General features: G+C 39.3%; 1 protein-coding gene across 1 annotated transcript; it reads left to right on the top strand.

Moving 5' to 3' along the window:
• Positions 1-3,373: 3,373 nt before the first annotated feature.
• LOC122967213 (all-trans-retinol 13,14-reductase-like) lies at positions 3,374-14,406 on the top strand. The gene is made up of 12 exons (XM_044331742.1): positions 3,374-3,747; positions 5,364-5,546; positions 7,410-7,548; positions 7,738-7,840; positions 8,721-8,916; positions 9,008-9,205; positions 10,112-10,231; positions 10,378-10,516; positions 10,818-10,927; positions 12,027-12,193; positions 12,843-13,002; positions 13,092-14,406. The coding sequence occupies exons 1-12, from the start codon at positions 3,582-3,584 to the stop codon at positions 13,217-13,219; spliced, it is 1,809 nt and encodes a 602-aa protein (XP_044187677.1). The 5' UTR covers positions 3,374-3,581; the 3' UTR covers positions 13,220-14,406.
• Positions 14,407-15,864: the final 1,458 nt, after the last annotated feature.

The following is a 15,864-nucleotide window of genomic DNA, read 5'->3' as shown; positions in this document are numbered from 1 at the left end:
GCTCCAGCCGACTCGCTTGTGGGTTCTCGCCCCCCGCACTGGCACACGGATGATTCCATCCTGCCGCCACTACGATGCGGCAACAGACTGCTTCAGCCCCAGCTAGGACCAGGTCGTATATCCCCACATGCCTGCTCCCTACGTCTTAATTGCCTCATGTTTTTGTTTCATCCCTGCGTCTATGAGCTGCACATCTTACCGTTTCACACGCATCCCTCACCCCTCGACCCTCATCCCTTCATCCCTCGCCCCTCGACCTTCATCCCTTCATCCCTTACCTCTCGACCCTCATCCCTTCATCCCTCACCCCTCGACCCTCATCCCTTCATCTCTAACCCCCGACCTTCGTCCCTTCATCCCTAACCCTTGACCCTCATCCCTCACCCCTCGACCCTCATCCCTTCATCTCTCGACCCTCATCCCTTCATTCCTCACCCCTCGACCCTCATCTCTTCATCCCTCACCCTTCGACCCTCAACCCTCACCCCTTCATCCCTCCCTTGATCCGTCCTTTATGAATCATCCTGGCTCTCCTCCATCAATATTATTTGTTTACAGACTAATGGCCACAAAGACTTGAAACTCTGAAAGACAGACAACAGCATGTCTTTTAATATATTTTTGGCTGGACTGGCCATTGACCAGCCCTATAACCCCAAATGTCTGTCCAACTCTGACTGACTCACTGACTGAGTGATGAAGTTACACCATTGGTCGGATGGCTGAGTGTTGGAATTTCCCCACTGGCTGTTGCTCTTCGAAAAGGATTCGGTTTTTTATTACGTCATCAGGGGGCATTTACAGCGCTTCCATAATCATGTCTGCAGGCACCCAGCCTCTCAGCGGGACTAAGTGCATTCCCAAAATAAGTTTTAAAAGCACATTTACTGGCTGAAGCGCCTCACATGGAGGCTTCGACACTGGGAGCACCAACCTGTGGAAGATACGCGGACACAGTCATGTTTCACATGTGGCACTAGTAAACAGGGTGCTGTAGGACTATTAATACGTCACTTTATTAAGTTTAAATATTTTGTCAGGCGAGAAAGTAACCCTAGATTCCCAATGTGTGGTCAGTTTATCAAAATAAAACCTGTTTGTGTCATGTTACATTTACATGAGAAGAGAGGATCTGTGTGCCATCACCAGCGTAACTTATTGTCAATGTCCGCGTGTTACATGTGTCTAGTGTCTTTCAAAATTTAGCAATTCCATGTTCATGGTAAATAAAATAAAAGCAATATAATAAATATATTTACGAATGCAAACTTCACACACATGGAACCTACTGTTTTGGGGTCATTTACACTCAGCATTAATGATTAACTTGATAGTTACTGCACTAAAACTATTTTTCATGTTGTGGGTATAAATGTATAAAATATATTTTTTTATATAGTCTACATCCAAAATCTGGTGCAATGTATTTAATAATTATTATTTTAATTGTAATATTGTACAGCACCAAACTTGCAATGTCTATGTCTGATAGTAACCAGACAACGTACAAATTAAAATCCCCCTAGCATTTCATACACTGTCCAGCCTTATACTAGGTTGTGACCTTGTCTTGTTAAGAAATAAACTACAATGCTTTGTCTTTGGCAACTGATATTGGAACTAGGGATGTCAACAGTAAACTGTTAATCCGTCAACCGCCAAGAATATTTTTGACCAGTTACACATGTTGGTCTATGGGTTAATTTACATACACACTCCGCTAGCAGCTAGACAATTACATGTTCACAACATCAGATATTCTTTTTGAATGCATAAAGTACCAGCGTAAAACCAACTTCTACTCAGAGTGTTGCATTATAGGTTGTTTGTAGCATTAATGTTGCAAGGCTAGCAAGTGTCTTAAAGTCTGTTTATAGTGAGTGTATTAGAGTTAGTCAACCCTAAAAGTGTTTTCTTAATCCAGTTTAACCTGCAGGAGTTTCTGAAGGCTCATGTAACGTGTTTTCCACCACAGAGGAAATAAATTCATGGCGAGTGAAAACAAGTCCAAAACGTCCTGGAACGTTTCTCCAAGGCTAACAGCTAGAGGAAATTTATTGGTTATAGTTATCGGTTAATGGATGTCGGTCTGTCTAAAGCAAAATTAACCGAAAGTGACATCCCTAATTGTAACCATAAATTAAATTAAGAAAACAAAGAAAACTTTGTGTGAGAGAATGTACAGCTTTCTAAACGAACGCCTTAGCATACATTTAGTTTGGAACTAATTAAAGAGAAAATAGTTGACATTCTGAAAAAATGATTTTAGTTCAGTTAGTTGAGTATATGAGCAGTTGTTTTACAGAGGAATTTCCTTAAAAGAACTGCTCCATTTAAATCCAATCATCCTGTTTATCCCCAAATATTTATTCATCATCATTCATTTATTATTGGAAACTTCATGTTGACTATAGCTTAATCTAGATATGAATTAACTGAGTGTAACAATTGGACACTGTCTCCATTTCCCCATACAATAAATACCAAATTACATAGTTCTTTTCCAGGAACCTTCCAATAAATATACAGTTACATATCAGTTCCTTTCTAGTATATTATAGGAAAATACTGCACCCAAAAAACTAAGTATTACAGATATTACATTTTTATACACTGGAAAAAGCCCACTTCAACACACTGGGCCATTACTGACTTTAGCATTTTGATACTTTTAGCACATTTATTTATCTTTTTTTTTATTATTGTTCTAATTTCTATTTTTCTTTTTGCACACTAGCCTGTTAGCTCAGCCTCACAAGTCTGCCACTCTGCATTTCACTGCACATGTTGTATGGACATGTGACAAATTAAACCTTTTGAATTTTGAAAAATGTCACAGCCTGATTCTCTGAAACATCCACCCTCGTGGGTTCTGGAAGGCTGAACTGAAATAGTCATACTAACATATATGTATGCACCTCAGCCCATTAACTTGGAAAGCCAAGTGACCCCAAAGTGTCCTGTTCACAGCATCTGAGCTATGAAAGCATCTTTGTTCCCAAGCACGCAGTTTCAGTTAAATGGTGAGATGTTTGGAAGAAACAAATTCATCCCAAGGCAGTTCAATAATGAGCAACAAATTAGCACTGGTTGTGAGCACCGCTCTGAGTCGAGTCTGATGAAGTGATGAACAACCGTCTCTCTCTTCTCTGGCAGTCTCATGTCCTTGGTGTGGAGAATGTGCTATCTGCTCTCCTCTTTGTGGAATCAGAATTTCTAAAATGTCATGTGTTTTATGTCCTTTAATTTTGGTTCTTAAGCTTAATAACCATCTATCCTCCCTTTCCTTTGCCTCACCCCTCACTTCAACCCTCTCCTCCTCTGCAGTTAAGTGGTCTGTTTGATGGAACGCCTTGCTGGAGGATAGCTTTCTTCTTGCTTCTCTTGCCCACTGTCCTCTTCATCCTTCACTCATACCTTCTCCTCATCCCTTCTCAATTTAGACTATTCCTCCAATCTACCTCACTGCTTTCTTCCTGTTGTTTTTTTCTCTGCTCTGCTGTTTGTCCCTCTCCTCACCCTCCTGTTGTCTCTAATAGCCACCTCAGTGCTCTATAGTGGGCACACAGCTCTCCTCTGCCATGTGGTGGTGGCTGCTGGGTGTATTGAGCTGTGCGCTGCTGGCGGTGGTCGTCATCTTCTTCCTGACCACCGGGCAACGCTACAAGGTGTTCAGCGAGAAGTGCCTAAGGCCACCAGGACCGTTGGTCATCGACAGCAAACAGAGGGAAAAAAGGCTGAAGAGAGGTAAGAAAGGTTTCTGATACAGAGTCTTGTGTCTCTTGAGGATGTTAAAGGACGAGTTCACAATGTTTTTAAGTCTCTCAGAACAACAATCAGGTGCCCAAAGGAAGTTAGTCTTTTTAGGGAAAAATCCCTCCCTTGTATCTCAATGGACAGTGTTTTTCTGTTCAGCTCCAATGGAAGTATAGTGACAAAAAGAGGGACACTGGCACTAAAAAGACTGTAATGTTGAAAGATATCTGCTTGATTTGACTCATTTGTACAGCTGAAGCTTCATATCAGCTTCAAATAAACTTTTAAATTCATTTTTGACAAAAGGAGGACTGTGGATTTTGGCCCCCATCACTTAGATTGTAAGTGCATTATGAAGGGATCTTCTGATGGTCAGTATGAACAGGAGGAATGATTACAGCAAGAAAAACCTGTTTGAATGTTCATTTGAGCACCTGACTATTGTTTTGGGGCAGACTTGAAAAATTGTGACCTCATCCTTTAATCTGTTTACAAGAGCTTTGTATGATCCTTCAACATCCAACTAATGAATGACTAGAAGATTCATACTTGTTACATAAACACAAGTGTAGAACAAGGATTTTGTGTTCCATCTCGTCATTTGGAGTTGCACTAAGAAGGGATCACTTCATGGCCAATATGAAGACGAACAATCACAGTAGCTAGTAATTCTTTGACTGTGTTGAGAAGCTAATGCAGCATGTAACTCTGACTGTGGAATGGATTCACCATAATGTGAAAAAAAGACTTTGTTTTCTTTCCTCAAAGTCATCACAACTTGATATCAATCAGAATAATGTCAACCTGGTTCTTATATCCAGGAACCCTGACAATCTCCTCTATCCATTCATATTTGGATATTTGTGCTGTATTGAAAATTTCTGGACATAAAGACAAGATAGTGCAAAATTTCAATTTTTGTTTTTTTTTCCTATAAAAAGTCTCCTAAAGCATGTATAATACTACTCACATGCAAAATGGTGTCATTTTGACATGCCTGGCTGACATATAGTGACTATGTCATATGCTTATAAATAAAGGGAAGTAAAAACAAACAAAAACATTACAGAATCTGAACCTGTTCTTTAACCAGAGTTAGAAGTAAGAAAAGCCTCAGCTAAAATATTACTCACAGTCATTTATGGATCACTGTACGAGCCTATTGGGCACAGGACAGGGGTCAGGAGACCCTAAGCCTGCACCTTTGCAGGAAGTGACCATTATTAATTTTTCTCTTTGGAAATTCAACGGGTTCAATTTAAATGTAGAGATGACCTTTAATACTTCAGAGTTATGGTTCTTCTGCAAAATGACTGTGAGCATTGTGTTTCTGAGTGAAGTCTTGCTGCTAGGTAGGAGGGGGCTTTCTACATGTCTGTTCCCAGGGGTCCATTATGTCATTATCTGTCCATGCTTACATCAGAAAGCTCAGTTAAAGTTAGCCATTACAGTATTTGTACATAGTCAGTTCTCTGTTGGATCTTTTTGACTGCAGATATAGTCTCTGAGAGTTGTGATTCCATTGAAAAAATGAATGGTTCTTGAGACACAGCTTCTCAAACCTTCCACCATTGTGATTTTGAACTGTAACCTCTGCTCACCTGCAGGATTTCATGTGGACCGTGTTCCCCCTGCTCTGGATGCTGTGGTGATTGGTAGCGGTGTGGGAGGTTTGACAGCAGCAGCGCTTTTGTCCAAAGCTGGGAAAAGAGTTGTAGTTCTGGAGCAACATGATCAGGCTGGAGGCTGTACACACACCTTCCAGAATAAGGGATTTGAGTTTGATGTGGGTAAGATGCCGAAGCACACAAACAAACAAATACCAACACGTATCTTTTATTTTCCTGGAGCTGCAGTGCACCTTCTCTTCCAGCTGGTGGAAGATAGTTATGCTGTGTTCAAATAAAGGTCCATGATGCACGTTTTATCTTTGCCTTATATTCAAAAAAGACTGACAACTAAATAAAAGAATAACTGCAACTTTTTAATCCCAGTCTGAATAACTTGTATACTAATATGTAGGGTTGTTTTGTTTTGTTTTGTTTTTTACAAATTTGACATTTTTATAAATTTGCATTTAGGACATTCAATTTCTCAAAGCACTGTTAACTAAAAGAGCACAACTGAACTTGAACACATACATTATTGTTGTGAGTTAAAACCGAGCATAATGAGCCATGAATGTGACGAGGACAGTGTAACAGTTCAAACCACAAATATGTTGTACCATCATGTCCTGCAGTTCACTGTAATGCTAAAACTCATGGTGTCAAACAAAGCTCTGTTTCTGTCTGAACCAAACCCCACTGAACAGTCTCACAGAGCTGTGCCTGTCAAAACATAAGTACAGCCTTTGATCAACTGCAGGAGTTGATTGAATGTGGATGTGATTATGATTTATGTGATTTGTAAGTTGCTTATCAGGAATAATGACTTTTTTTTTACAACAAAAGTACAAATACAGAAACACAGTTTAGGAACGCCAAACACTGGAGCCTGGCAGGTATCATGAAGAAAAAAAAAAGATAGTAATTTGTCCACATGAAGTAATTAATCATGCTCTGAAATTAATTCATGGGTACAAATGAATACATGTGTGCTCTTTTGTGCACAGAACATAATTTAAAATCATATTTGTTCAATTGGTTTATCAATCATTCAAAGTTATTTGTATACTGCCTTTCTTAAAGGTTAGTGCTCTATAGTGGCATATGCAGCATGTACAGTATATATAGTACTGCTGAAACAAAATTTCATTAGTGTAGCATCACAACTGTAAAAAAAAAGTGTAGAGGGGTCAAGGACAAATGTGTTAAATGCCATGATCCAAGGATCTGAAAGAAGCAATTAAGTATTCTAGGCGCATCAGTACCAAAACACTGTTTAAGAGTAGAGTAGCCACAACAACCCATGACTAAGTTACTGTAAGTTGTCAACCCACAGACAATTTAATGTAACATGCACACTATCTTTTCTACTTTCTCATGACACCTGCTAGCTCCCTAAATGAATACTCCTCCCATACTGACCAAAACACCCACAATCTGTAACTTCACTTTCTATTGCTACAGTAATTTGGAGCAAATTATAGAGTTCAAATTACTAATTTTTATAATCTGAAGGTGCAACTTCCTACTTTGTGCACATAAATAATTTGTGCAAATAAATGATAATGAAGATTTCTCTACCTCACTCATTAACAATTAGTTTTCTGCCCTCTGGTGGCCATTAGCAGACACGGCAATATTTACAGACTCATTCACTCTGCAAAACCACTGAACTGTGTAAGGTGCTCTATCACAGCTCTCACAGTGGGGGTCTTTGGTTCATTGTTGAACAGTCTGAAAATTCTGAGTCTTGGAAAACTTTATTGCTATAATAAAAATATTGCAAAAATACCAACACAAATGTTGTATAGGGATAAAATGGACAATGAGTATACAGTAAAGGCAGATATTACTACAATACAGAGGGCAATGAACTTTATTACAGCTTAGCTTCATTGTCAAATTGTCATATTAGACATGGAAAGGGAAACTCTGAAATAACTAATTAATACAAGGGTACTGATTTAGCTACTCTTATAAATACTCAGAAAGTTGTTCTGTTATTCATTTTTAAAGTGTTAATTACATTTTGTCAATTTAACCCAGGGATCCATTACCTGGGCCAGCTTCATGAGAACAGCCTGCTGAGGGTTGCCCTGGATCAGATCACAGAGGGACAGTTGCAGTTCACACAACTGGAGCAGCACTTTGATACGCTGGTCTTGGGTCAGCCTGAACAACGCAGGTAGGGCAGGTCTTTTACATGATAAGTATTGCTCAGTTTCATTCTTAATTCATTCATTGCTTCATGTGTTTTTGCATTTCCACACATTTGAGAGTGTTAACAGAGAGCTATTAATCCTACCTGGCTTCAACCTCATCAAAACAATTCCCACCATCTCTAACCCATCCTCCTCTTCTCTGTTATTCTCAGGGAGTACCATATCCATGCAGGGAAGACTGAGATGGCAGATAGCTTGAAGAAACAGTTCCCAGGGGAGGAGGAGGCCATCGATGAGTTCATGAGATTGATGAAGGTAGAGAGGGAGGGAGGTACTTATGGATGGATATGTGATCAAAGGAGACAGTAAGAGCTTGATAAATCAATAAAGTTGTCAGAATCTATGTCAAAGCCATGGTATCATCTATCTGATACTTTAAGCGGTGCTTTGAGCTAAATACTAAACATTTAGCAGGTATAATGTTTATCATGGTCACAATCTTCATTTAGCATGTCATTATACCAGCTTCTGCTAATTGGCACTAAACACAAGATATAGCTGAGGCTGATGGGAATGTCTTAAGCTTTGTAGGTATGTGGTGATAAATCAAAGTATTTGACAAATTAAAAATTTGACCTGCTGATGGCGCTAGATGAGTGTTGATGAGTGCGCTGAATGTTTGTACTAAATTTCATGACAGTCCATGGAATAGTTGTCAAGATTTTTCACCAAAAAAACCCCAAAATTATTCATCAATCATGGTGGCATTAGTGAAAAATTAAGAGGATCATAGTTGAGATATTTCAATCTGGACCAAAGTGGTGGACCAACTGACAGATATTGCCATTCCCAGAAATTGGTCCAATCCAAAAAAATTCATGACAATCCAATATGTCTCCTTTGACAAAATGGATAAACATGAAAAGCCCCACAAGGCTTAAGTCTGGGTCTGCGACTTTTAGTCTTTACGTTACAACTATGACTTTTCACAGTATTTATTTTCACTCATATGCAGACAGCATTCAACTCTATATAGGTAACTGTTTTTTGCCGTTACATTCTAATCATTTTGAAGTCGTTTACAGTTAGTGTAAAACACTTTAAGCAGCATATCTCATATGAAAGATGTTATGTAAGTAAAGTATATCATCATGATAATGATTTTTAAATGTGCCTGCATGCCCTCCTCTTGCAGCTAGCTTCGCAGAGGACTCCACTTATCGCCACCTTGAAGATCATACCATACTGGCTGGTTAACTTCCTGATCCGGACTGGCCTATTATATCGAATATCTTCAGTGTTCCGCCTAGCAGCAACCAATCATTCAGAAATAATGTCCCGCCTCACCCACAACAAGGACCTGCAGGCACTATCTGCCTACCTGTTCTATGGTGCTGGACATACAGAAACACATAAGCATCATAGATCACACACATGCTGTACACCCTCTTCACTCTTCTGTATCATGTCATTTTCTTTAAGGTGTCCCTCCTAAAGAGTCCAGCTTTCTCATCAATGCTCTCCTTCTTCACCACTACAAGCGTGGTGCATACTACCCACGGGGGGGCGCCAGTGAGTTTGCCTTTCACATCATCCCTGTCATTCAGCAGGCAGGTGGTGCTGTGCTGGTCAGGGCCCCTGTACAACGCATCCTGCTCAACCAGCAAGGGAAGACCTATGGTGAGACAGGGAGGGGGAGACTGATTGTGGAAAGAAAAGTGTGCACAGCTTGTTATGTTCATGGAAGTCTTTGACTCATTGTTTAGATCTTAGTCTTTTGGGGCAAGTCCAAGTCAAGTCAGAAGCCTTCATAAGCAAATTGTAAGTCAGTCACAAGTCTCTCAGATCTTTGAAGACCTATTTTATTGTTCCAGGATTCGACAAAAGTCAAACTTGATTTTTTTTTTTTTATTTCAACCAGGTCATTAGGTGGTCAAGTCAGTAGTCCCATCCAAGTCAAGTCTCATGCCTCAATTTTGTGACTTAAGTATGACTCCCGTCTACAGCTATGTCATGTTACTATAACCAATTAGTGGGGGATACTACACAATCTGTTAATATAACCACCAAAAAGTGAGCTTTGGCTATGCAGTATTGACAATATTGCTGCACCATAAATACCAGTGTGATCAAAAATATTAGCTCTTCTTACTTGTTGGATACAAAAAATAAACTGGGAACTTTCCATTATTTTGGTGGATGTTAAAAGTATTTCTACATGGAGAACTTTTGGCATCTCTGGAACTTGGTCATGTTGACAGTAATCAGAACACATGTTGCCAGAAGTGGGGATTTTGACAGGTTCACTGTGACAGGCTGGTTGTGGTCAGGCATGAATTAGGAGTGGTTAACTTTGTTGACAAGTCCATCCATTATCCCCATCTTTAAGACACCTGTCTCAAATGTTTAAAGGTGTTTGGGTTTGAATTTTTTATTGTATGTAAGGAACCACTCTATGATTCCTTATAAGCTACCCCAAGCAAGGAACATTAAAAAGAAGCTTTCTATGTGTGCTCTAATATAAAAATTTTGACTCCCTACCTCGCAATGCTGAATGCCTCTGCTGTGTGTGTGTGGATGTGATAGGTGTGACAGTGCTTAAAGGACAAGAAGAGATTGAGGTCCATGCCCCTGTTGTCATTTCCAACGCTGGAATCTTCAACACCTTCCAGAAGTTTCTGCCTCAGCACATACAGGACAAACCAGGTATTCAACCATGGACTAATTTGACTCCAGCCATTTGTCTGTACACTGCATTTTTTTCTCATTTGTTGTCATTTTCTAGCACATATTTCCTGTAACATCTCTCTGTTGGTTATTGCACTTCCTCCTGACTGTCTATGTGTGTGTAGAGATCCAGTCACTGTTGGGTATGGTGCGCCATGGTATGGGTTCCTTCTTGGTCTTTGTTGGTCTGGATGGAACCAAAGAGGAGCTTGACATTGTTTCCACCAATTTTTGGATGTATAAAGACAATGACTTGGACTCATTGTAAGCTTTTTATTTCTTTTCATTGCTCTCTCTCTCCTTGTATTCTTATACTCTTCATCTTCATTTCTACTACAGACTTTCATGGTGCTTTTTGCCAAATGTATCTACAAGGTTCAATCCATCTACATCTGATATTCTTAATTTTTACACCCATTTATCTATTCCATTTCATTTTAACAACATATTTCATGTTACTTTAATACATTATTGTCTCCATTTTAGTACCGTTCAAATTGTATGGATTTAGCAACTGATGTTCTGCTTAATTAATGTATGTGTGTGTCGGATTGCTTGTGTGCAGAATGGAGAAATACTCTTCTCTGAGCAGAGAGCAGGTATTGGGGAACATTCCCATGATGTTCATTACCTTTCCATCTGCCAAAGATCCCACAGCCAACATCAGACACCCAGGTAACACACTTTCACATGTATGCAAATGCTGGTTCCCACAGGGTGGATGCTCCAGTCTTGAGCATGTGTTTTTACATTACCTGTCACCCAACAAAAGATTTTAGTTAGCTAATGCCTCGAGAAATAACACAAGGTTACTGCTGTAGGTAGCTAGTTAGTTGGGCATGCTAATCTTTGCAATTTTAGGTTAGAGCAGATAAACACTCAGTTTAATCGATTTCTTACACTTCTGTTTGCTTCTTGAATTTATAAGACAAGATACAACCCTCCAAACTTGTCCGAGTAATGCACCTGAGAGAGCCCCAGAACTCTGATTCAACATGTGGAGAAGTCCAAAGCTTCACAGGCCTGTCATGTATAGTTGTGGTTTCTAAGCTATGACTGGACAATCACTGTTCAGGGTTGGGGTTTAATGACGGGTCAGTTGCCTGTAAAGGATCTTGCAGGGTGATCTGTCTTGAAGCTCTACCTGGTGTGGTAGATTTTGGATATTATCAGCCAGACTAAATATTCTTGCAGATTTTAGGATGTCAGACACACAAGTAAATAATTCCAGTTTTATGTTGGAGGCATCCTACAGTATATGGAAGCTTTCAAATACCTTGATATGACTGTGGGGTGTGACAGCTTGTCCAATCAGTTTATGCAACTAATGTTAAGGTTATGTTGGAGAATGTTCTCTGGCGGCTGTGGATGGTGCCTTTCCAACAGCAGGCAACCCATTGGATTAACAATCTTTCTCGTTGTTCAAAAATAGCATTGCGCCAAAAATACTCCATTGGCTGCATTGGTATGGGTGAGATCCTATAGGTATTGCCAGAAAATTAAATCTGACCCAGTTTGAAGGCTTATTAGATGCCAAAATACACAGAAGTTACACTTCTTTGAGGCCGTTCTACAGTTTAAAGTACAGCAGCAATAATCTTCTCCTTTGCCTGAACACTTAGGTAAATTAGTTCAATCACGCAGGAAGTTATTCTACCCACAATCCCACAATCAACTTTTTTGAAGGATAACCCAGTAGTTCTTTCAAGAAGATATAAATATACTGAAACATCTGCATCACTTTTCATTTATTGACCTTCCTATCTCCCTGCAGGTAAGTCCTGTATGACTTTGCTAACCATGGCTCGCTATGAGTGGTTTGAGGAATGGGAGGGGACAAAGCTTGGCAAGAGGGGACAGGAGTACGTGGATCTGAAAAACAGCATGGCCCAAGAGCTGCTGGACTGGGCCCTAACCATCTTCCCTCAATTGCGAGACAAGGTGTGTAGCTTTATAGCATCTGTCAGCTCTTTGTTTTGGTTTTCTGGCCAGCACCATTATTGTTCTGGTTCAGTCTCACCACTCTCATAAACCTTGTTTCCAGCAGCAGCAGTCAGTGGTTTTCTGTGAAAAAGCTCTGATAAACTCACTATATGCTACCTGTTCAGCACCAAACAGAACACAAATAAAATTGGCAACTAGCTACTGAACACAGTGGAGCATTTAGCAGCTATAGAGCCAGATATTTCCCTCAGGAGTTGTTGAAAACTGAAACAGAGCAAAAGAGGGGTGAATATTTGACTAACATTCGTCAGTTGGCCAGAACACCTGATTCTAAATGAAATCTTATGTTGCCCTGTGTCTGCTGGATGTATATATAAGCAGTTGTTTGCTAAACAAGTTAATAGGGTGGCAATGAATGTCATGTTTTCCGTTTGTTCTGCTACCCTCAAGGAGCCAGTTTTAATTTATTGTGTTACTGAAGTGAAAAGAATCCAAACCAAATCAATGTGACACAGTTGGAAAGCAATTACCGATGTAAAATATTGCTGCAAAAAAAAAGAAGTGGCTACAATTCTTGACTGATATCATCTACTGCAAATGTACTTTTGTCTACAAATATAATGTATATGTGTGTGTATTTGTTAAGGTGGTCATGGTGGACGCAGCTACCCCTTTAACTAATGTCCACTATTTGGGCGCTCCAAGAGGCGAGATGTATGGTGCTGAGCACAACTTGGAGCGCTTCAACCCAGAAACAGTTGCAAGGACACGAGCACAGACACCGATCAATGGGCTCTACCTAACAGGTGACCTGACCGACAGTCTCATCTGGTCTGATTGCTACCTAGACTGACACATGTGCTCATTGTTTGTGTGTGTGCTTGTTTGTGCGCAGGTCAGGATGTATTCTGTAACGGCATGGCTGGGGCTCTGCATGGTGGACTGCTCTGCGCCTCGGCTGTCCTCAATCAGATCCTCTATATTGACCTTCTAGCACTGAAGACCCGCCTCAAAAATAAATAGGCCAATCATAGGACATCATAATTTGTTCGCCAAACCCCTTCCCCAAACAGCAATTGTCCAGTCATAGTTTAATAATTATAACTAGACATGACAAGCCTGTCAAGCTTTCTCCACATGCCAAAGTGGTGTCCATGAGGCCAAAATCAAAAACACAAGAGCAGGTGTAAAGAGTAGATTAAACAGTGTAATAATCTGTTCCGCAAACGTTCCACAGTGGTTATTCCTCATCCTCTTGCAAGATTAAAGTGAAACTTACTGTGAAAATACTAACAATTATGTGCTAAGCAGCTAAACAGGGTTTTGTTAGAACAAAAAACAGTCTGATCTTACATTAGATACTTAAATGTTTACAATCTCTACTCTACAATACAAGAACAATGTTTTCTTCTTTATTTCAATGTCTTCTACATGGATCATCAGCTGGTGAGAATGTGCCTGGGGCATGCAGCATAGTCTTTTAGTGCAAAATCATGTATGTAGTCATTAAGTGCATATTTGGGATGTCTTTTTACAAGTTTCTTGTTTTATACTGAGTCAGCTGGAAACATTAGCCAGTTAGAGACAGCCTTTTAAACCAACTCTTAGAGCTAACATTACCTTCCAGTGACAATTGAAGAAGCTGCTTTTATCTACATCTGTCTGAAATCAAGGACCCATTGTTTCAAAAATTAAAAAGAACTTTGTGTGTTAAATCTACCACCATTATTATGTACTGTATATTTGCCATGTGAGAACAGAAAGCTTGACAGGCTTAGCGACAGTAACTAAGGGGTGGCCAACAGTCAATTATACCCTCATCCATACTTCCATGTTCCACACTTACTTTTGGGTTCAAAAAGTCATTGTTTGAGTATAGCCTAGAGAAACGAAGACAGTTTAAGTCTTGTAATGCATGTCATCCATTTGCCAATGAAAGAGTCAAGCCAGGTTCCACGTCTGCTTTCATTTTGCAGCGTGTTTTTCTTGAGGATTTTAAAACATGGGTACATAGTTTGGTTGAGAGCCAAAATCAACTGTGGTTAGCTGTATGACTTCACCAGACTATAAAATGGTGCTTCCACAGTATCTGAAATTGTTTAAATAGTCCCATGAAAACCATAGGTTTGTTTACATGGCTGCTAATGCAGTGATCAAAAATAGGAACAAACATAGATGGTAAAAGTTATGTGTGAACATAAATAAAGGTATTGAGATGAATAGAAAGAGTATGTGTTTAGTCTTCATTTCTTACAATTAGAGTTACCACCAGACCTCAGACTTACAATCTTTGTCTGTTAGCAAACAGGCCATACATGGTTTGACAAAATAATCTTAACTCAAAGTGTACTTACAAGCTTTTGCAGCACTTTCAACAGCACCTCATCTCCATCAGCGAAAGACATTGTTTTCTCATACAGTAGTTAGCTAGTAAGTGTTTTTTCCACTTCACAAGGTGAAGGATAAACTTTAACAATCCAGTCCAGACATGGTATTTTAAGTTTTTTTCTGACCTGTGCATTCATGTACTGTACAAACTGTTGAATCCTAACATGAACATACGCAAGAAAAACAGTAACACTGTATAAAATATTGGCACTGTCTCTACTGTGTTGCTGCAATGATACAACCAGTGAAAAGTCATTAACCTGTGATCCACATTACATTTTCTTTTTATTAATTTGACACTGTTTATTAAGAGATAATATGTTTTTATAACTCACAAATGTATAGATACATCCCTATACCTATACACATTGCCACAGCACCACCAATACAGATGATATATTTATTATCTGCATGGCTAAATACCACTTAGGGCAAATGGGAAAACCTATTAAACTGTATATTAGAATTGTAATTTGGTTGAGCTGACTCTTTTAGAGATAAGATACAGAAACAATCATTGGCAGACTTCCTGAAACCTTTACTGTTTCTCTTTCACTTACATTGTTATCTGCAAAATGCCACACGCTCTAAATTTTTTGGCACCTAGAACATGAAGCGGTCTGGAGATTCGAACTTGATCCAATAATAGTGCTCATTTATTTATTTGTATTCTTTGTTTCATTTGGAATTCCACCAACTGCATGAATCTCCTCCACTATTTGAACTGACCACATACCATCCACAACTAGCAATAGCATGCACATGCAGTGTATACAGCAACACCTCAGCTTACAGCAAAGCTGGCACAGAGCTAAAGCGCAGGGGTGGCCTTACAAGAAACAGGAGAGGCAAGATATAACAATGAAGCATAATTACATCCTTGAACAGATTACACAGAAAGCTACTGTTGTTTGTTCTTCATCCGTCAGTTAACAGCTTCTTATAAATCTCTTAAATTTCCTATGTGATTACACAATCATAGATTTTCTTAAAAACTTAAATTACTGTAATTTTTTATCTTAGCTGTGCAATTTGTGTAGTTTTTCTTATTATGCCTTGTGATTTTATATAATCTATTTCAGAAAACTAGCTTACAGTTATATAGGCAATCCTTTTTAAATGATCAGGAAACTAAGGTAGCAGAAGATAAATGCAGCACTGAGAATTTCATTATTATTGTTTTGTTATTTCTTTATCATTATCAATGCCTGCCAGCTACCACAGGGAGAGGCCACTTTCCCTGGTTTCACCGAGATTGCTAATGACTGGATGTTATGCAA

The sequence above is a fragment of the Thunnus albacares genome, chromosome 17 (assembly GCF_914725855.1).
Source record: "Thunnus albacares chromosome 17, fThuAlb1.1, whole genome shotgun sequence".
Taxonomy (NCBI): domain Eukaryota; kingdom Metazoa; phylum Chordata; class Actinopteri; order Scombriformes; family Scombridae; genus Thunnus; species Thunnus albacares.
Note: the sequence above shows the minus strand (reverse complement) of the source record. Positions and strands in the feature narration are given on the sequence as shown.